Genomic DNA, 23630 nt, shown 5'->3' on the forward strand with positions numbered 1-23630 from the left:
GGTATAGGGTGCTACGGTACATAGGCTTGAGTGCGGTACAGTCTGCTGTTCTGTAAGGACCGCTATCGGTCCACAATAGATAGGGTTGACGTGCACCACTGCTGACCGCTGCCCTATACTGCAGCAGTCCTTCAGCGGTATAGGGACTGACGTACAGTCTGCTAAACACTAATACACAACCTGCTTGGTCCACAAAAGTTCTTATAAGGACTGGTAACTTGGTATAGGGTGCTACGGTACATAGGCTTGAGTGCGGTACAGTCTGCTGTTCTGTAAGGACCGCTATCGGTCCACAATAGATAGGGTTGACGTGCACCACTGCTGACCGCTGCCCTATACTGCAGCAGTCCTTCAGCGGTATAGGGACTGACGTACAGTCTGCTAAACACTAATACACAACCTGCTTGGTCCACAAAAGTTCTTATAAGGACTGGTAACTTGGTATAGGGTGCTACGGTACATAGGCTTGAGTGCGGTACAGTCTGCTGTTCTGTAAGGACCGCTATAGGTCCACAATAGATAGGGTTGACGTGCACCACTGCTGACCGCTCACCTATACTGCAGCAGTCCTTCAGCGGTATAGGGACTGACGTACAGTCTGCTAATCACTAACACACAACCTGCTTGTTCCACAAAAGTTCTTATAAGGACTGGTAACTTGGTATAGGGTGCTACGGTACATAGGCTTGAGTGCGGTACAGTCTGCTGTTCTGTAAGGACCGCTATCGGTCCACAATAGATAGGGTTGACGTGCACCACTGCTGACCGCTGCCCTATACTGCAGCAGTCCTTCAGCGGTATAGGGACTGACGTACAGTCTGCTAATCACTAACACACAACCTGCTTGTTCCACAAAAGTTCTTATAAGGACTGGTAACTTGGTATAGGGTGCTACGGTACATAGGCTTGAGTGCGGTACAGTCTGCTGTTCTGTAAGGACCGCTATCGGTCCACAATAGATAGGGTTGACGTGCACCACTGCTGACCGCTGCCCTATACTGCAGCAGTCCTTCAGCGGTATAGGGACTGACGTACAGTCTGCTAATCACTAACACACAACCTGCTTGTTCCACAAAAGTTCTTATAAGGACTGGTAACTTGGTATAGGGTGCTACGGTACATAGGCTTGAGTGCGGTACAGTCTGCTGTTCTGTAAGGACCGCTATCGGTCCACAATAGATAGGGTTGACGTGCACCACTGCTGACCGCTGCCCTATACTGCAGCAGTCCTTCAGCGGTATAGGGACTGACGTACAGTCTGCTAAACACTAATACACAACCTGCTTGGTCCACAAAAGTTCTTATAAGGACTGGTAACTTGGTATAGGGTGCTACGGTACATAGGCTTGAGTGCGGTACAGTCTGCTGTTCTGTAAGGACCGCTATCGGTCCACAATAGATAGGGTTGACGTGCACCACTGCTGACCGCTGCCCTATACTGCAGCAGTCCTTCAGCGGTATAGGGACTGACGTACAGTCTGCTAATCACTAACACACAACCTGCTTGTTCCACAAAAGTTCTTATAAGGACTGGTAACTTGGTATAGGGTGCTACGGTACATAGGCTTGAGTGCGGTACAGTCTGCTGTTCTGTAAGGACCGCTATAGGTCCACAATAGATAGGGTTGACGTGCACCACTGCTGACCGCTCACCTATACTGCAGCAGTCCTTCAGCGGTATAGGGACTGACGTACAGTCTGCTAATCACTAACACACAACCTGCTTGTTCCACAAAAGTTCTTATAAGGACTGGTAACTTGGTATAGGGTGCTACGGTACATAGGCTTGAGTGCGGTACAGTCTGCTGTTCTGTAAGGACCGCTATCGGTCCACAATAGATAGGGTTGACGTGCACCACTGCTGACCGCTGCCCTATACTGCAGCAGTCCTTCAGCGGTATAGGGACTGACGTACAGTCTGCTAATCACTAACACACAACCTGCTTGTTCCACAAAAGTTCTTATAAGGACTGGTAACTTGGTATAGGGTGCTACGGTACATAGGCTTGAGTGCGGTACAGTCTGCTGTTCTGTAAGGACCGCTATCGGTCCACAATAGATAGGGTTGACGTGCACCACTGCTGACCGCTGCCCTATACTGCAGCAGTCCTTCAGCGGTATAGGGACTGACGTACAGTCTGCTAAACACTAATACACAACCTGCTTGGTCCACAAAAGTTCTTATAAGGACTGGTAACTTGGTATAGGGTGCTACGGTACATAGGCTTGAGTGCGGTACAGTCTGCTGTTCTGTAAGGACCGCTATAGGTCCACAATAGATAGGGTTGACGTGCACCACTGCTGACCGCTCACCTATACTGCAGCAGTCCTTCAGCGGTATAGGGACTGACGTACAGTCTGCTAATCACTAACACACAACCTGCTTGTTCCACAAAAGTTCTTATAAGGACTGGTAACTTGGTATAGGGTGCTACGGTACATAGGCTTGAGTGCGGTACAGTCTGCTGTTCTGTAAGGACCGCTATCGGTCCACAATAGATAGGGTTGACGTGCACCACTGCTGACCGCTGCCCTATACTGCAGCAGTCCTTCAGCGGTATAGGGACTGACGTACAGTCTGCTAAACACTAATACACAACCTGCTTGGTCCACAAAAGTTCTTATAAGGACTGGTAACTTGGTATAGGGTGCTACGGTACATAGGCTTGAGTGCGGTACAGTCTGCTGTTCTGTAAGGACCGCTATCGGTCCACAATAGATAGGGTTGACGTGCACCACTGCTGACCGCTGCCCTATACTGCAGCAGTCCTTCAGCGGTATAGGGACTGACGTACAGTCTGCTAATCACTAACACACAACCTGCTTGTTCCACAAAAGTTCTTATAAGGACTGGTAACTTGGTATAGGGTGCTACGGTACATAGGCTTGAGTGCGGTACAGTCTGCTGTTCTGTAAGGACCGCTATAGGTCCACAATAGATAGGGTTGACGTGCACCACTGCTGACCGCTCACCTATACTGCAGCAGTCCTTCAGCGGTATAGGGACTAAGAGTTTTGTCACAGGGTCATTTAAAAAATGACATGCAGAGGAAGAGGCAGGCCCTTCCGCAGGGGTGGTAGGGGTAGGGCAGGAGCAACAGGCTTGAGCCAAAGTGGGAAGTTGCAGAAGGTGCGTTCAATTACTTTAAAGGATGCACCAGACTTGGTTGAGTGGCTCGCTCAGCCTTACTCTTCTGCACCCTCCTCATCCTCTCGATCTGCACCCTCTTCTTCACTCTCTGCTATGTGCACCCCCAAAGACACTACCACCAACAACACGACCACCACCACCACCACCACATACCTTCCGCTTGAGTCACTGGAATTATTTTCCGATCCATATCAAGAGGACATTTCTGATGCGCAGCCACTCTTGGTATTGGATCAGGAAGAGGAGGTAGCAACAAGCGCTACTCAGCAGTCTGACGCCAGTACCCAGATCAGCCCAAGGAGGAGGTTGGTCCCCGGTGTTGCTGCCTACTCCGAGATCTCTACTTATAGCGGTGGGGAAGGTGACGTTGATGATGACGTGTCTAGTGATGTCACGTGGGTGCCCACAAGAGAGGAAGAGGAGGGGAGTTCAGAGGGAGATATGGACCAGCAGATAGGGAGGAGAAGCAGCAATGACTTACATTGCACAGCAGGGACAAAGCAGACTGCAAATGTATCAGGAGCGAGTCATCGACCATGTACGGTCACATCTGGCGCTCCCAGGACACAGGCACATGGCTCCGCAGTGTGGGCTTTTTTTAACGTGTCCGCTGCTGACAATAGCGTTGCCATCTGCAATCTTTGCAGTCAACGCGTTAGTCGCGGTAAGCCCAATACTCACCTAGGGACGACCGCCTTAAGAAGGCACATGAGCAGCCATCACCGAGCCCAGTGGGAGCAACGGAACACACAAAGCCACACTGCAGGCTCTCACCGTCCAGCCTCGTCTTCTACTTCTCCTTCTCCTCTCTCCTCACAATTGTCCTCCACTCCACCTTCCATCACGCCAAGCTCACATTTTTCTGCAAAAAGGCAGGCTTCCGTGGGCCTAATGTTTGAGCGTAAAAAAATGATGATGCCGGATAACCCTCTTGCCCAACGGTTGGCGGCTGGCTTGTCAGAACTCATAGCCCGCCAACTACTGCCATATAAACTGGTGGACTCGGAGGCCTTTCGCAAATTTGTGGCCATTGGAACACCACAATGGAAGGTCCCAGGAAGGAAGTATTTCTCAGAGAAGGGCATCCCAGAGCTATATGGCCATGTTCAGCGGCAAGTGAATGTATCTCTGGCACACAGTGTCGGTGCCAAGATACATCTGACCACAGACACGTGGTCTAGCAAACACGGGCAGGGAAGGTATATCAGTTTTACTGCCCACTGGGTGAACCTTCTGACGGCCGTCAAGCATGTAACCCGTGGCACCCGTGTAGATTTGGTTTTACCGCCACGGATTGCATGCAGGCCTGACTCTTCTTCTCCTCCTCCTACTCCATCCTCCTCCCTCTCCTCCTCAGCTGCCTCCTCCTTTTCCGCTGCTAGCGTCTCTTCCACTGCACCGCCCAAGCTCCCCAGAACCTATTCCACATGCCAGGTGAGACGTTGCCATGCCGTGCTGCGTCTGTTGTGCCTGGAAGCAAAGAGCCACACTGGCCCGGCACTCCTTTCAGCTTTGCGTTCACAGGCAGATGAGTGGCTAACACCGCTCAATTTGACAGTTGGTAAAGTGGTGTGTGACAACGGTGCCAATCTGCTTAGCGCATTGAAACAGGGCAAAATCACGCACGTGCCGTGCATGGCACACGTCTTAAACTTGGTCGTGCAGCGATTCCTTGTCAAATACCCTGGGGTCCAGGACATCTTGCGGCAGGCAAGGAAAATCTCGGCCCATTTCAGAAGATCTTACACGGCCATGGCTCGCCTTGCTGACATTCAGCGGCGACACCATCTGCCGGTCAGACGTCTTATTTGCGATTGCCCGACGCGATGGAACTCAACCTTCTATATGCTTGATAGGCTGCTCCAGCAGAAACGTGCAGTTAACGTCTACCTGTATGAACTCTGCGAAAGAAACGGTTCTGGGGAGCTGGGTTTTTTTTCACCGCGCCAGTGGCTGCTCATGCGCGACACATGCAGACTTCTGCGGCCATTTGAGGAGATCACCAAACTGGTCAGTCGCAGCCATGGCGCCATCAGTGACATGGTACCTTATGCCTTCTTTCTGGAGCGTGCATTGCGTCGTGTCATTGATCAGGCTGTGGAGGAGCAGGAGCGGGAAGATGAGGAAGTCGCAATGCTGGATGAATTCCCAGGGGGGGCTACTCTATCTGAGACAAGTCAACAACAGGAGTCTGATGAGGAGTCAGAGGAGGATGGTGCCGGGGCGGATGAGCAGGAGCAAGAAGAGCATGCTTTAAACCTTTCTGGGATCCCTGTTGTGCGTGGATGGGGAGAGGAGAATGAAGAGGACGACATTATCCTGGATGATGAGCAGGAGCCAGGCCACCACACCGCTTCCACTTTAGTGCAAATGGGGGCCTTCATGCTCCAGTGTTTTAATAGGGACCCCCGTATAAAAAGCATGAGGGTCAAGGACCAGTACTGGGTGGCAACGTACTTAGACCCCCGGTACAAACACAAAATGGCGGAAATGTTACCGCCGTCGCAGAGGGCTGTCAGAATGCAGCACTTCCAGGCCTTGCTTCGAGAAATGCTGCATTCTGCTTTTGCGTGCGCTGGCAGAGGAGCAATTCCCACTCCCAGAGAAGGATTTGCGGGTACCAATCCAACAGCGCCTGCAAGAAGAGGCCGGTTTGAAGATGTGTTGGTGACTTCGGATATGAGGTCATTCTTTCAGCCGACCCATCGACAGGTGTCATCCGGATCCAGCATCAGGGAACGCCTAGACCGTCAGGTGTCCGACTACATTGGGTTAACGGCCGATGTGGACGCTCTGAGGAGTGATGAACCCCTAGACTACTGGGTGGGCAGGCTTGACCTCTGGCCAGAGCTTGCCCAATTTGCAATCGAACTGTTGGCTTGCCCCTCATCCAGTGTCCTGTCCGAAAGGACGTTCAGCGCAGCAGGGGGGATTGTGACCGATAAGCGTACTCGCCTAGCTCACCACAGTGTTAACTACCTCACATTTCTAAAAATGAATGAGGCATGGATCTCGGAGGAATTCAACACATGTGACCAGTAGACCATGTATATGTCTATAAACTATTTTTTTAATCAAGCACACAGACCTTCTTAATTCATTTGGCTCACTTCCTTGACCCAAAAAAGCACACCGTACTATATGCCCCTACCCTCCTCTTTGAAGAGGTTGAGCGGTGTCATATTTCTACTGGGGCTGCTTATGATATCCCTGTGCTGTGCTGACTTCCTCCTGGGGGTTCTTATTATGAAGGGATCACACTATCCCTGTGCTGTGCTGACTTCCTCCTGGGGGTTCTTATTATGAGGGGATCACACCATCCCTGTGCTGTGCTGACTTCCTCCTGGGGCTGCTTACGGTGCTGCTGTCAGTGCTGTATGTCACGGTGCTGCTGTCAGCGCTGTATGTCACGGTGCTGCTGTCAGCGCTGTATGTCACGGTGCTGCTGTCAGCGCTGTATGTCACGGTGCTGCTGTCAGCGCTGTATGTCACGGTGCTGCTGTCAGCGCTGTATGTCACGGTGCTGCTGTCAGCGCTGTATGTCACGGTGCTGCTGTCAGCGCTGTATGTCACGGTGCTGCTGTCAGCGCTGTATGTCACGGTGCTGCTGTCAGCGCTGTATGTCACGGTGCTGCTGTCAGCGCTGTATGTCACGGTGCTGCTGTCAGCGCTGTATGTCACGGTGCTGCTGTCAGCGCTGTATGTCACGGTGCTGCTGTCAGTGCTCTGTATTACGGTGCTGCTGTCAGATGCCTCTATCACGGTGCATGTGTCATTCCGGTATGTCACGCTGCTGGTGATCATCTCCTGCACCCTCTTCTTTGCCTACCCTGGTCCCTGACCTTCCCTCTCCTCCATTGCCTTCATTAGCTCCATAGTCCTGAATTGTTAGAACAATTTCCCAAATAAAATAAAAATGCTTGTAGTTATCGATCCCAAATTCACCTCATACATGTATTATGTCATTGTCCAGATGGTGGGACTACGTTTTACCCCCTAACAATTACCACGTGGCCGCAAATTCGACATGAAGGTTTGCAAAGTTCGCCTCCCATTGAAGTCAATGGGGCCCGCGGCGAACGTTCTGTTTCGCGAACGTTTGGGTCCGTTCGCATTTCGCGTTCGCGAAACGTCCCGTCGGAAGTTCGTCCATCACTACTTGGCACCTCATGTTGTGATTGGAGTTGTGAAAAGGAGGTGAAGGCACCTCGTCTACCAGAAAGGTCCCGCAGAGTGACCAAAGACCTTTGGATCCACCATCTGAAGACAACAGGAGACCCAAACGCCAGGGGGAATCTCCTATCGCCCAAAAACGATGCCAAAGTAGGCCTGTTAGGTCGCAGTCGAAATTTAGTCTTATACAGTGACCAGAGGTATAAGGAGCTACTCACTATGTTATTGAGAGGGGCTAAGTCCCTTGGACGGAGATTCTCCTGCCACAGGACACCCGGGAGGAAATAAGGTCGCAAAGACTGAGTTTCAAATTGCAACCACGGTATACCAACCGTTGGAGCATGCCATTGAGCTGTCTGGGCCAACCTGGCCGCTAAGTAATATAGCCATACATCTGGGAGTCCCAAGCCGCCCTGTAAAAGTGAGCGATGCGTCAGATGTCTCCCTAGCCTGGGCCTCTTTCCCAGCCATAGAAAAGTGTTAATATCGCGTTGTAGCGAGGTGAGGGCTTGGCGTGACACATAGATAGGGAGAGCCCTGAAGTAATATAAAAGTTTCGGCACAATAGACATTTTAACCGCTACCACCCTCCCAATCAAAGGGATACGAAAAGTTGACCACAAACGTAGCCACCTCCGAACCATTGTAAAGGCCGGAGGATAGTTGGCGCTATAGATTTCTGGTAAGGAAGGAGCTAGCTGGACCCCTAGGTATAAAATGGTGTTTTTAGAGAGAGAGAGACCAAAATATGAGCGCAAATTAGAAACTTCTGCAGGGGTAAAGTTGATAGGAAGGGCAGCACACTTAGCTATATTCACCCCCAAGCCCGAAAGCTTGTGAAAGGTGCCCAAGAGCTCCAGAAGATTGGGAAGAGCTATCAAAGGATTGGGTAAAAACAATAGGACATCGTCCGCGTAAAGGCTAAGCTTGTACTCCCCTTCCTCTTTCAAGTAACCACCTATGTTTGGATTAGTAACAATGGCCCTGGCAAGGGGCTCCAGAGCCAAGGCAAATATAAGTGGGGACAGGGGACAGCCCTGGCGGGTGCCCCGACTTATAGGGAAAAATTCGGAGGAACTACCGGGGAGTTTGATCCTAGTATGGGGTCTATGATACAGTGCTTTAAAACCATTAATAAATTCGCCCCCAAATCCAAACCTGGCCAAGACCCGGTCTAGATAGGGCCAGAGGACACTGTCGAACGCTTTTTGGATATCCAACCCGAAAATCAAAACTTTACGGGAGAAAAGGTTCGCATCTTGAATGATATTCGTTGCCAAACGAATGTTATCAGTGATCTGCCTATTGGGGATAAAACCAGTCTGCTCCGGTGACACAAGGGCACCTACAATAGGGGCCAATCTATTTGCCAATATCTTTCCTAGTATTTTAATGTCATTATTTAACACCGAAATGGGCCTAAAATTCTGGGGTAGGGAGTGATCTTTATGGGGTTTGGGGATCAGGGTCATATTAGCATGCAGCATCTCGTCAGGGAGAGTCTGTCCTTGCAGCGTCTGATTAATGAGTCTGGACAATTTAGGGGCCAGGATCTGTGAAAATTTCTTGTAATACGTGGAGGTGTAGCCATCCGGGCCAGGGGCTGTAGAGGATTTGAGTGTCTTAATAGTGTCCAACACCTCCTGTTCGGTGCAGGGGGCGTTAAGTGTGGCCCGCTGTGCATCGGAAAGGGATGGAAGGGGGAGCGAGTTCAGCCACTCATCTACATTATCCGGCATTGGATGCGAGGGGGAAGATAAAAGATCTCGGTAGAAGGATGAGAAAATTTTGAGCACCTCATTAGGGTGTGAAACCAGAGTACCTTTGTCATTTTTCAATTTATAAACATGAGTAGGTTGTAAAGATTGGTGTAGTTTACGCGAAAACATCTTGGAAGCCGTGTTACTATGTAGCAGAAATCTAGCTTTTGACCACCGAAGTGATTTCTCGGTACGTTCCGAGAGGATATTGTCTAGTTCGGTACGCTTTTGATTAATCAACAGAAGGACATCAGGGGAATGTGCCTGTACGTGGGACTGGTAGAGGGCACGCAGCTCACGTGTGAGGGCCTGAATCTTAGCATTACATTGTTTCTTCCTAGTGACTGCTATTTCAATCAAACGACCACGGAGAACCGCTTTATGAGCGGTCCAAAGAACCTGGGGTGAGATGTCCGGGGTGTCATTGATCGCGAAGTAGTCTGCTAGGTGGCTCTCAATCTGAGTATGGGTAGTGGGGTCTGAGAGTAAGGAATCATTCAATCGCCAGGAGGCAAGAGAGGGGGAGAGGCCCACGTGGGAGGTATGAAAGGCTACAATCTGATGGTCAGACCATGGGCACGGGTGGATAGTAGTGTGTGTGGAATTGGCCAAAAGAACCGGGGAAGCAAAAATATAATCAAGCCTAGCGTAGCTATCGTGAGGGTGAGAGTAGTGTGTATATTCACGAGCTCCAATATTAAGGGCCCTCCAGGTGTCAATAAGCTGCAAACCATCCAATGCTTTAGAGAGAAATTTAGGGAAAACCCTAGCACTATGTGACGTTCGGCTTCTATCCTCCGCATGATTAGCCACTAAGTTGAAGTCTCCACCTACTATCAGGTGGGGGGAGATGTATCTGTCGAGAGTACGTAGGAAAAGGTGATAGAAGGCACTCTGTGCATTATTAGGGGCGTACAGATTAGCAATCGTTACCTCCTTACCCTGCAATGTACCCTGAACAATTAGAAACCTGCTATCCTGATCTTTAAACACATGTGAGGGTTCAAATGAAACAGAATTACGAATATAAATTGCCACTCCTCTGGTCCTGGAATCAAATGTAGTAGTGTAATGTAATTTATATGACTTATCAAAAAATGTGGGGCAGGCCCCCGAGGAGAAGTGCGTCTCCTGTAGTAAGATGATATCCGCCCCAATACGTTTATAGTATCGGAAGGCTTTCCTCCGTTTGTGAGGGGAGTTAAAACCTCTCACATTATGTGAGATAACACGGAGACCCATATCAGCCAGTGTTCAACCGCAAAGGTGCGGGTGGTCCGCGGGGAGAATTGGGGTTAAAATGGTTGAGTCCAAAACCAGAGGGGCCCGCATGAGCCAATATCAGGCCCAATCTAGTACCTATGGGGCCATCAGGAGGTCCGACATGAATCGGAGATCCATCAGCCCCGAGTTTATAGGCAAAGAAAATACATTCCGTCGTGAAGTCAGCAAAGCAAATAAACATAAACATAAAAATAAAACTTAACACTCTATGGGGTCTGGTTGGAAAGTCCAGCCGGACCAAGAAAATTGTGTAAATGCTAGGCCTTACGGCCCAACTGCCACCTGCTACACACATGTCCCACAGTGGGTGAAAATCGTTAGTCAACTGGGAGACTATAACAAGATGAGTGTGTCCAAAAAGCCTGATACTCAGGTCTCTGGGACTAAGGATACGTGAGGAATGGTGTGCAGGTATGGAAGGGGGGAAGCGCAGCTACGAATGTCGGAGAGGGTGAGGCCACAGGGAGGTAACGAAAAAACAAAGTCAATTTCCTCAGCCTCCCGGGACATGGAGAAAACAGATGATGTAGTAGCCGAGCACCTGTTGAGCATTAGAAAATGGGGGCATTGGGAGATACAAGGACAGACGAAGGGAGGAATTCTGAAGAGGTCACGGTATGGAGAAACAGACCTCAAACATCCGGAAGAGGCTGGAGTCTGCGAGACCTTCTGTCCCTTTGAGGCGATGGTGTAGCCCAGATAGGGGATGGTCGCGGGGTCGGTGGGTGGCGAGGCGAATGTTGTCGTTCCAGAAGACCCAGCTTCACCAAAATATCTTTGCCTTCGGATATCGTAGAGGCTATGTAGGTAGAACCATTATGAGGCACAATCAGTTTGAACGGGAAACCCCAGCGGTACCGTATGTGGGCAGACTGCAAGGAGGAGGTAATCTCCTTCATCTTCCTTCGCTTCTCTAGTGTTGCCGGTGAAATATCCGGGTAGATCTGGACAGAAGCTCCGTCCAGTTGGATCCGAGGCATGTTTCGTGAGGCACGAAGGATTTCCTCCTTTATAAGGTAGTCCTTGAGACACATTACTATATCTCTGGGCGGCTTATCGGGAGGAGGTTTGGGTCTCAGAGCGCGATGTAGACGATCGCATGTAAAGGCTTCGGTAGACTGGTTCGGAAGTAGAAGTTGAAACAGACGAACGATCGTGGCCGGGAGGTCGGTCACCGACTCGGGGATACCTCGCACACGAACGTTATTCCTCCTGTTGCGGTTGTCAAGGTCCTCTAAGTGGTTTTGAAGTTGAACGACCGTGTCACCGAGCAGCTCATGATCCCTTCGTAAGTCCGAATAGGCAAGGTGCAGTTCGTCGTGCTTAACTTCCAGGAGGTCTGTCCTATTGCCCAGGGCCGCCATTTCCTGAGAAATCAAGCTCGTGGATTTATGCAGCTCCGCTTGGAATTTCTTCACCAGCCTATCGTACATAGAGGACAGGCTGTCCTCCAAATCCGCCTTAGTGAGAGCGTCACCCATGCCGTGGAGCGGGCCCGCTGGACGCGAGGCTGCATCGGCCTTGGGGGAATGGGCGCCATCTTGGGACATGTCTGGTCCGTCCGAGGTCCGTAGAAGGTAGGCCGTAAGAGAGCGTTGAGCGGTCTTCCGCTTGCTTTTCTTAGATGTCGGCATGCACAAGTGGTCCCGCAGGCGATTCCCGTTATTTGTGGACCAAAAGTCGGGCCCAATCGTCCTGGGGAGTGATATAACTTCTCCGTAGCCCCGGGAGCTCAGAGACCTAGCTGCTGCCTCGTTTCCCGCTGCGCATGCGCCCCCCATGTGAGTATATTTTTTGATAAACTTTCTAGTGATTCAAATGACTCCACTATGGTGGCTTCTGTGTTGGCTCTGAGTTAACTTTGCAGAGGGATGTAGTGGTACAGTGGAGATTTAATTAAACAGTTACCCTCAGAATTGAAGTGTGCTAGTGAAACATCAGGTGGGCCTGTGTAGGCATTACACATTGCACCCCTGATTAGGGACAATGCTATTTGACCCATATTTGCATATGGGTCAAAGGATGACAATGGGGGCACATCGAGTGTAAAGGTTTTTCTCTTTGCAGCACTGGGTTTGTGGGATCAGTTCCTTGAGTGATATCAGTAGAGACACTTTTTCAAGTACATGTGCATGAATTGTGAAGAGTAGCGTACAACAGAGTGAAGGCACTGGTAGTATTTTATGGACCCTGATGCATGTGAAGGATGTTTTATTTTATATTTTTAGATGAATTGTTTGTTACTTGAGAGCAGGAAGATCAATGAACTATGAGAGTGTTCACCAGCGCCCTGAGAACTACAAGCCATCAGCCACACTAGTTGACGGTACATGTAGTCTATTAATTTACAGGAAACTGTGAATGAAGGATGCGTCTATGTGGGGGGAGACCCATATGGCTGTGCTGTTCTCAAATTGTAAGTGATACAAGGGTGGGGAGAGGATCCCCCTCCCCTGCTGTCACAAAGAGGGGGATTGGGGGAGGTGCAGATGCACCCTAAAAATGAGTGGAACATATAATATGTTCCAAAGGAGAACTTTAAGCTTGTTCCTTCTTACACCATTGTCTGACCTACAGCAGGGGTCATATTGAGGGATGAGATTCAAATTCCCCAGGTGCTGTAATATAAACAGGCTGCAAGGGATCTTGGGTAATGTCATTGAGCATATTTAGTCAATTACTTCTCCCGGGTTCCCTGACAGTGTATTTACATTACAGCAGCGATGGCAATGTGATCATTGGGTGACCATGATTGATGTAGATTTACATTGCTGTTGCCGCAGTTGATGTGAATTAAATTTCTGCATATTACGATTGACATACATTTTCATCAGATGACTTTAGCAACATTATTTGCTGTATTTTTTTGTTGTATTGTTTTATTTACCGTTACATTTTTGTGAGAATAGGTAAGGTGTAATAGTGTACTCCTGTACTCACTTTCCTGAGTTGTGCAGATATCTGGGTACCCATTATTGTAATGGGGCCCTCCATATTATGCAATAACTCCCATTATAACTTCAGCTCCTTCTTGGGGCATTAGAGGTAGGGAAGGGATCCTTGTCCCTCAAAATTGGGACAAGGATTCCTTGCAAGTTAACCTCCCTGTCGGTATCCTCGAGCATGACTTGGGGTTAATTTTCTCTGCCAGGAGCTGTAACCCAGAGTCACGCTCGGGGTAACATTGCAGAGCTGCCAGCGGAGACCTTACCTTCTCCTGGTGATCCAGCGATGTCCTCCGCTGTGATCGCCGGCGAGATCACCGGCATCTGACTTACTGGTCCCGTTCTCTGCGAGCAGCAGCAGCGCATGAGAGTGGAACTGGGTGGGAATTTCAAAAGCGAAACACAAACACACACACATAAAAAGAGGTGATACATTGTAATCTGAGAAGATTACACTGTATCATCTCAGATCTGACTGATAAATGTACAGTGCCCCTTGCCTCAAATTTTTGCCAGTAAAATATTTATAACATGGCATCTAAAAAGCGCTACTTCGCTACAAAATCGCCTTTGGACCAGTTGAATGACAGCGACAGCGACACGGAGTTGCTCGCAGAACTGAGCGATAGTGAGTCGTGGGGAGATTTGTTGTCTGACACTGACCTAGCAAGGGACAGCGGTGATGATCCTGCACCTGACCTCAGCAATGTGCACACTTGGTGCCCTATTGACTGTGATATGGACCAGGTAGCGCCCCCAAGATTCCCCTTCACTGGATCACCTGGGATGAAGGTAGAAGTTGGGCGCGACAACCCTCTGGCATAACTGCAATTATTACTCACTGAGGAGGTACTTGAAAAAATTGTCATAGAGACAAATCTCTACCAAGAGCAGCAATCCGCTACACTGCATGCCATATTTTCCCGAAGCAGAAAGTGGGAACCGGTGACCAAATAGGACATCTGGCAGTTTCTGGGACTCATCATTCTTCAGGGGGTGGTGGGGAAATCACTACAGAAATGGTACTGGACCACCAATAAATTACTGACCACTCAGTTTTTTGGCACTGCGATGTCCGAATACCGTTTTTTCCTCATCATGAAGTATTTCCACTTCACGAATAATGAAGAGTTTGATGAGGTCACGCATGCTGCGCCCAAACTAAAAAAAATCTGGGAGGTATGCCAAATTATCGTGATCAATTTCCAGCGGATCTACGTGCCAGAAAGGGACATCAGTGTGGATGAAAGTTTGATGGCCTACAAGGGACCCCTAAGCTGGATACAGTTTATTGCATCCAAAAGCGTGCGGTTTGGCATCAAATCCTACATGCTCTGCGAGTCATCCACTGGGTACATCTGGAATTCGGTCATTTACACCAGTAAAGGCACGAAGTTCAACCCCAGGTACAACGGCTATGGGATGGCCACATCATCTGTCCTTACACTGCTGGAGCCATTGCTGAACCAGGGATATTGTGTGACCATGGACAATTTCTACACGTCTCCAGAAACTGTTTGAGGTTATGCTACAAAACAAGACCGATGCGTGTGGTACTGTTAGGCCTAACTGACGTGACATGCCATCTAAGTTTTCCAAGAAAAAACTAAACACCAGAGAAATGGTTGCCTGGCAGAAGGGTTTAGATGATGGCAATGCGATGGCGAGACAAGAAGGACGTGTGTCTCATGAGTACTATGCACAATACCTCCACTGCCATGGTCCGCACAAAAGGTGGGAAAGATGTGATGAAGCCGCAAGTCGTGATAGACTATAATAGCACTATGACATTTTAACCGGCTATGCGCAAACAGCAAAAAAATATTATAAAAAGATTTTCCAGCATCTTCTGGAACAATGCCTTTGGAATTCATATATTCTGTACAGAGCAAAGAGTGACAAGCCTCTTGTTCATTTTGACTTTATCTGGAAGGTGGCTGAGCAGATTTTTGTCAAACACCAGACGCCATCAGTAGCTGTGTAACAGACCTGGGCGACGTGCTGTTGACGTTGCCAACCCAGAACCCCTAACAGGTTGTCACTTTATGGACTACATACCGCCAACTGCAAAAAAGGCAGCACCTATGTGCGTGGTTTGCTATTTAAAGAGAGATAGCAATGGAAAGAAAGTCAGAAAAGAAAGCAGGTTCCATTGTCCGGATTGTGACGTCAGACTGTGTGCTGTACCTTGTTTCAAAATTTACCACACTCAGGATGTTTATTGAATTTTCTTTGTTTGACAAATTTCATTATTTTTCATTACATTATTGAATAAAATTATATTATTTATTAGATTATAATTCATGATTTTGTGTTTCAAACTTTATCACATCTGGGATGTCTACTAGAGTCTTGTTTGGTCAGGTTTAGGTAAGTAATTACTAAGAATTGCAGGCCTATAATACATAACACCAAATTTCCATGCAAAATATTGTAAGGGTAATCATTCCACTCCCCCTTTATTTATAAAATGTGGTTAATCACGTCTCCTTTTTTAAAGTTGTGTGTGTTTATTTACTTTTAATTCTTTATGGGAAAGGGTAAGGGGTAATAAAGTACCTTCATAATTATTCCCCTGAGAGGGGTGATTATGTGGGCACCCCTTATTGTTAAAGAGGCTTCTAAATTCTGCCATAAGATCCCCTTACTATACCCATTCGTTCATTGGGAATGGGCTCTTGTCCATTAGGTCTGAGACAATTACCTCCCGAATGTTGAAAGGCATGTGGTCTAGTCTGGTACAGAAAGAGGCCACATGCTTGTGGCCCCTTCTTTCCTGGCCATTCAGGGTGCATGCCATAAGGGTCTGGGTGTAATTGTAATTGGAACCCCAGGATCTATGTTTCCATTTTTTTCAAATAACATCACATTTATGAAATTTGGTCAATAGTGATGTGAATGTACAATTCTGTATATATATATATATATATATATATATATATATATATGTAAAGCACTACATAAATTGACAGCACTATATACTGTAATGTATATTTAATGTTGATTTATATCAGAAGACATAAAGTAAATGTATTTTTGATCTTTTTGGTCTTATTTTAATTAAAGGAAGGTATTTATGGTATGTGCGTCTGTGTGTGTCAGTGTTTACTTTTAACTCCTTGTTGGAATGGGTAAGGGGTACTAATACCCATGGGAAGAGGATGAAATATGGATGCCCCTTATTATAAGGGGGATTCAGGATTCCAGTATAAGCCCTCGTCCATGCTTTCTTGGGAAATCATAGGTTGGAAAGAGGCCCTTGTTCTTTAACATTGAGACAAGAATGCCTTGCAGGGAGGGGGTAGGTTTTCCTGCCCCCTCCCCAAAGGGTACTCCCCATATGTTGAAAGATATCTGTCCAGACTTGGTACAGTGAAAGTAGGGGGCTGAATATTTGCTCCTCTTCTTTTCCTGGCCCCTCAAGCTGCATGTCTGAATAAGGGTCTGGACAGAATTTGAAGGGTAACCCCATGCTGTTTTTTTCACTTTTTAACACCATGTGCAACTGTTAGGCATCTCTGAAGAATGTTTAAGGATTTGTGCATTTTCAATGTTGCTCTTTAAACTGCTTGAAACACCCCACAGAATAGTGTTTTAAAAAAAATATTTTTGCATTAGTACATGTCCCCCATAACCTTTTTTTAAACAATAGCTTGCTTGTTAGTCCTAGGAAAGGCAATACAAACTCAGTATAACTTTACAGACTTCATGCAGGGTTGGGTTCACCAAAACTCTCTAAAACTGAATCTTGGCAAATTCTTTCATCATATCTAGTCAAAGCATTGGTATTTGCTTGCCTAAGGCTTCCCCTCCTATATTTACCATTAAGTATAATAGTTTGAGATTGCATAAAATTCATAGGATAAAGATTCAATAACTTGATCATATTTGAATAATTTATACTATGACCTGAAAACTGTAACCACAAACAAGTTAAACCTAACAATTTGAAAATGGCTTGTGACTGACTAATTTGGTACATAAATACAGAACTGTCCTAAAAGCACTTACGACAGATGGTGTTCTCTTTCCATTCACTAACACTGATTCCATCATTTTCACAAACAGCAGCATATGCTTCTAAAGCATTACAGAACTGATCTTGATTTCCTCCAGTCGCACACAAGTCATATACACAGTTCTCAAAGTATATCTGAGGAAGAATTTGGAGGTGACAGTCCTTGAAAGGTCCATTGTCTTCTAATATTAGTTTACATGTATCTTCATATTTAATCTCTTCAGTGGGATCACATGGTGATGGATCAACAATGTCATCTTCACATCTAATGAGAAAGGAATCATTACATATTTCTCTTATGATTCAATTACCACAAAGATGTACCGTATATACTCGAGTATAGGCCGACCCGAATATAAGCCGAGGCCCCCAATTTACCCCCAAAAAAACTGGCAAACTTATTGACTCGTGTATAAGCCGAGGGTGAGACATGCCTGTCCATCCCTGTGTGTGTGTCCGTCCATCCCTGTGTGTCCGTCCATCCCTGTGTGTCCGTCCATCCATCCCTGTGTGTGTGTGTGTCCATCCATCCATCCATCCCTGTGTGTGTGTGTCTCCATCCATCCATCCATCCATCCCTGTGTGTGTGTGTCTCCATCCATCCATCCATCCCTGTGTGTGTGTGTATCCATCCGTGTGTGTGTGTGTGTGTGTGTGTGTGTGTGTGTGTGTGTGTGTGTGTGTGTGTGTGTGTGTCCAGCCTACCTGTGTCCCGAGCCTTTGTCCCGAGCCTCCGTCCCGTGCCTTGCCTCCTTGCCTCCGTGCCTTGCCGCCGTGCCTTGCCTCCGTCCCGTCCCGTCCCGTCCCGTGCCGTGCCGTGCCTTGCCTTGCCTCCGTCCCGTGCCCTCTTCGTCTGCGCCTCGGCGGCCATTGTAAAATTCAAAAGCTGCGCCGCCGCCTTCGCCTGTGATAGGCGGAACACTGAATTTCCCAGCAGCCTGTGTTCCGCCTATCACGTACATCGTATCATCCTCGTCCGTAGTACGAGGATGATACGATGTCCGTGATAGGCGGAACACAGGCTGCTGGGAAATTCAGTGTTCCGCCTATCACAGGCGAAGGCGGAGCCGGAGGCGCGGCTTTTGAATTATAGAATGGCCGCTGTCTGTCTGCTCGACACGCTGATCGAGCGGGCAGACAGCGATGACTCGAGTATAAGCCGAGGGGGGCACTTTCAGCCTCAAAAAAGAGGCTGAAAATCTCGGCTTATACTCGAGTATATACGGTATTCAGCAATATTTGTTCTTTATTATTGTTTTATTTTATGTAATATAAACTTCTCCAAAAAAAAAGTGATTGGATGCAACAAATGTACTCATTTATTATTATTATTTTTTTATAACAGTTCTCTTGTGTGTGAACCCAAGCTGAGGGGAAGGGTGATATCCCTTTCAATGCTGGATATATGTGACTACAAAAAGACTATTCAACTACAATCTTGTGTAATGATGATAGTCCCAACACAATGACATTTTTCCAACCCAATGCCTAGTAGGGGCTGGTAAATGGATCAAATGGCCCCAAAAGTGGTATAAGGGATGGAATAAAATGTGGATGTCGCTTGCAAGGACGGTTTCCCTTGCTACTTGAAAGAAGGTGTCTACAGATATGCACAGCTGCTCATGGGGTAAAAAGTCATGAAGTCCAATTCTAGAAATGCTGAGTTTTAAACAAAAGTTTTGGATTTAACCATACATTATAATGTTGTTTGTATGTGATGGAAAACAACATGCACTGGGGGTACATGAATCCCTAGAAAACCCTTCAGGAAGGCTGATCATGTCAGCTGTAAAAGGACCATTGGAAAGATAGGTAAATATCTTGATTACCTTCTTAAAGAGATGCTAACTTGACTGAGATCGTATGTCCAAGACACAAGACAATGTCTTGGCAAAAATATCTGTCCTAAAAATAGAAGAATATGTTTTGTTGGTGGGAGTGGTTTGGGGTTTGAGAGCAGTAGAGGTGTTTCTGTAACAAAATTACCCTGGAAGTAGCCCCCAAAATGAATTCCTAATTGACATGCTAGCCTTTGCCCTTGTAAATAATTATTTTCAATTTCTATCAAGATATTATCAACAGATAGAGGGTGCTTCTATGGGTGCCTCATGGGCCCGGCTTATGCATGTCTCCATGTATGACTTTGGGCAAGAAGAAGTGGTATACACCTTCCAGATGTATCTTGACCAGGTACATATGTGGTTAAGGTACATTGACAACGTGCTGGTAGTGTGTCAAATTAATTGAAATGTTGAATGGTAACAATCGCAACATTCGACTTACTTGCGCTTTGATCAGAAAAAAAAATCTCCTTTTTAGATCTGTGGATCATCATAGAAGATAGCAGCTTGGCCACACTCACATTTTGAAAAGAGACAGCAGCAAACACGCTATTAAGAGCAGATAGTCACCATCCCAAATAGCTGAAGGATGTAATTCCTGTAGGCCAATTTCTTCGTATAAAGCAGAATTGTACAAAGCCAACTGACTATAGACAAGAGGGTAACGACCTCTAAAAACTATTCCAGGAAAGGGGACATTCACATAAACAGCTTAAAAAAGCGAAACAAAAGGTGGCAGGTTATGATAGGAAAAGCTTCCTTAGATGAAAAGATAAAGAAACGGACCAAAAGGACCCCAGCCCAGTAAGAGTTAAAACCCAGTTTGGGGCACAATGAGACATGGCGCGAAAAGTTCTTCAGAAACACTAGGGGATCCTGAAGAACACCCCAAGGTTGGAGACTCCTAAGCTGGTGGCTCTCAGAGCCAGGAATTTGGGGGACATCATAACACAATCTGAGTTTTCAAAGAAACCAAAAACTACCTGGCTATCGCAATACCCCAGGAGTAAAGGGATGTTTCCATGTGGGCGATGCCAAATCTACCCCTATGTTGACAGGACAGATACCTCCAGGGAGGCCCTAGGCGAACAAAGTTTTCAGATACGCAATCGCATTACCTAATCTACCACAAAGGTTATCTACATACTTTCCTGCCTGTGTGATAAATTTTACATTGGCAGGACAAAGCAGCAGCTTAAAATTAGAATAGGTGAACATATGGGCAAAATCAAAGAAAAGTACCTGGAGAAACCATTGGCGAGACACTTTGGCCAGTACCCTGATGGTAAGCTGGAGGGCATGAAAGTGAAAGGCATCTAAACATTAAAACTCCCATTAAGAAGAGGTGACTTCAATCTGATATTACTACAGAAAGAAAAATGGCGTATATACAGATTGAAGACATTATTGCCAAGTGGCATGAATACTGAGTTAAACTTGCAGGTTTTTTTTAGAGTCATAAACAATGTTGAAATGGCCATTGTGGCCACAGCTTTTTGTCTCACAGTCTTGGTGGTTCATGTCCATGTCTCACTCTCTTGTCCTCCTGTATCATTTGTATTCTCCATGGTCTTCTCTGTCCAAGTAGACCCTATTCTTACTTCAATTAAGGAGCTAGGTTAGTTCTATTTCATTTACTCATACCTATTTCTCTATATCTAACTGCCCATATGACGAGTGCCATAGACAGATTTATATGAAAATTGTTTACTCATTCACTTTTCCTATTACAGTTACTAATAGCTCTAACTAGGTATACTGTACAAATCAGTGTTCCCTTGTCCCTCTGGTAATGATGGTTATCCTTGAATAAATATAAAAAATGTTTAAATCCAAAACCCAACTAACCATTAGGTGGGGATGAATTACACTACCAGGGCAAGAAAACAAATGGAATGACAGCAAAGATCACTGAATCTGACACAGCATGAAAAAACAGGACATGCTCGTTTAAGGAAATATAAAGGAGGTGGATCTATCCGAGATAGAAAAATTACTAAAAAGGAGCAATCAGATAACCACCCAATGTCCAGATGAAGTTACACAACCATATTCCGAAATGTGTTGACGTCACCAGCGGCATGTGACGCTATTCTCAGCATCCCCCGTAGGGTTGGCGTGTTGAGTGGAGAGTATGTTAACATTTGAACTGTCGCACTAGATTAGCGAGAAAGTGAGCACAGATCGTTCCCACTTGCCTCACTCTCCACTTGGGACCATCCGGCAGCATGCATCAAGCAGGGATAAAGTACACACAATATCCCAGCATAGACTGGCTGTGACTGTATATCCCTGATGCTATATTAAGATACTGGACTTATATCTGATCAGTGCATTATTCATTTAAAGTGGTTGTATAAATTTTTTTTTTACTTTTACCTACAGGAAAGCCTATAATTAGTCTGTAGGTAAAAAAAAAATCTCCTAAACCTTTACGGTTTAGGAGATATTCCCCTCGGTATGCGCCGCTGACTGCAGTGGCGCATGCGCACAAGGGGATTCTCGGCTGAAAGTCCGGCAGTGGCCGACCGGCCGGGATGAAATCTCCTGCGCGCATGCTCGGGAGTGATGATATCGCAGCTCCGGCCACTCACAGCGCCAGAGCTGCGATACCCGGAAGAAACGCCGAGGGAGCATTTCAGCTCCCTCGGCGTGGATCGGGCCAGATGTCGGGGCCTCGTTCTAAGGTAAGTATTTCATAATGAGCTAGTATGCGGTGCATACTAGCTCATTATGCCTTTTGCTTTGCAGGTGGTAAAAAAAAAAACATTAGCGGGTTTACTACCGCTTTAATATGGGCAACACAGTGGTGTAGTGGTTAGCACTTTCACCTAGCAGCAAAATGGGTAGCTGTTTCAAATCCCGACCACGACACCATCTGCCTGAAGTTTGCATGTTCTCCCTATGCCTGTGTGGGTTTCCTCTGGGTTCTCTGGTTTTCTCCCACACTCTACAGACATGCTAGTAAGTTAATTGGCCCCTGTCTAAATTTGCCCTAGTATATGTATGAATATGTGTTAGGGACCTTAGGTTGTAAACTCCTTGAGGGTAGGGACTGATGTGAATGCACAATGTATATATAAAGCTCTGTATAAATTGACGGCGCTATAGAAGTACCTGAAATAAAATAATAAATAAACTCTAGCTGAATCCAGGACCTTTACATACAGCATATTCAGGTTTCCCATTAAATCAATCTGCAGTGTATCTGAGACAGCAATAATAATACATACTCACTGCATGGCCATTAGGATCACCCATGTGGCCAATAACCACTGGCTCTAGGTGTTGTGCAAAATCCTTAACTAAACTGCAAAGCTCCAGTGCATATTTTTTTTCTATCACATACAAACAACATTATGATGTATGGTTAAATCCAAAACGTATGTATGAAACTCAGTATTTCTGGGATTGGACTACTTGACTTGTTGCCCCATCAGCAGCTGTTTATATCTGTAGACACCTTCTTTTAAGTACCAAGGGAAACTGTCCTTGCAAGCGACATCCACATTTTATTCCATCCCTTACACCACTATTGGGACTGTTTGATCCATTTACCAGCCCTTGCTAAGCATTGGGTTGGAAAACCCTCATTGTGCTGGGACTATCATTACACAAGATTGTAGTTGAGTATTCTTTTTGTAGGCACATATACCCAGCATTGAAAGATATATCATCCTTCCCCTCAGTTTGGGTTCACACAGAGGAGAACTATCTTCGGTAATTATATTGGTATATTATACAGCGATTAGCCGTGCTAGAGCCCTGTGTAGTGAAGTACTTGGCGTCTGGATGTGTTTTTGTTATATGTTGGTCCTGCTTTTGTTACACGTAAGCATGCATGACATGCATTGTTAATGTGATATTAAGTGTTTTCCCTGCTGGAGGGGGGTGGTTTGATACTCTCCATTTTTAATTGGAAGTAATTTTTGATACGAATAAATAAATAATACTTTCTATCACCTAATATTTCCTAATTTTTGTCATAGAAATAGCCAATTTTCCTCCCTGTCTCTTGTTACAGGGATCACTTTTTTCTGATGCCTAGTTTGGCAATAGTGACAACACCACACTTTCATACCTAAGGCCTTAAATCCTTCTTGTTTTTTGCTATTGTAACATAGGAACAATATTAAAACTGTTGATGGTAACTACATCTGATATTTTTTTATAACAGTTCTCTTGTGTGTGAACCCAAGCTGAGGGGAAGGGTGATATCCCTTTCAATGCTGGATATATGTGACTACAAAAAGACTATTCAACTACAATCTTGTGTAATGATGATAGTCCCAACACAATGACATTTTTCCAACCCAATGCCTAGTAGGGGCTGGTAAATGGATCAAATGGCCCCAAAAGTGGTATAAGGGATGGAATAAAATGTGGATGTCGCTTGCAAGGACGGTTTCCCTTGCTACTTGAAAGAAGGTGTCTACAGATATGCACAGCTGCTCATGG

General features: G+C 46.4%; 1 protein-coding gene across 1 annotated transcript in view; it reads right to left on the reverse strand.

Annotated features, from left to right (window-relative positions):
• The window catches only part of LOC143986721 (IgGFc-binding protein-like), a 284689-nt gene that overhangs the window by 152685 nt on the left and 108374 nt on the right, over positions 1-23630 (reverse strand). The window contains exon 16 of the mRNA XM_077485126.1: positions 17325-17596. Within this exon, the coding sequence (XP_077341252.1) occupies positions 17325-17596 (272 nt within the window). The remainder of the gene's footprint in view (positions 1-17324; positions 17597-23630) is intronic.

The sequence above is a fragment of the Lithobates pipiens genome, unplaced genomic scaffold (assembly GCF_037356315.1).
Source record: "Lithobates pipiens isolate NorthernLeopardFrog02 unplaced genomic scaffold, aLitPip1_a1.2 Scaffold_18, whole genome shotgun sequence".
NCBI classification, from domain to species: domain Eukaryota; kingdom Metazoa; phylum Chordata; class Amphibia; order Anura; family Ranidae; genus Lithobates; species Lithobates pipiens.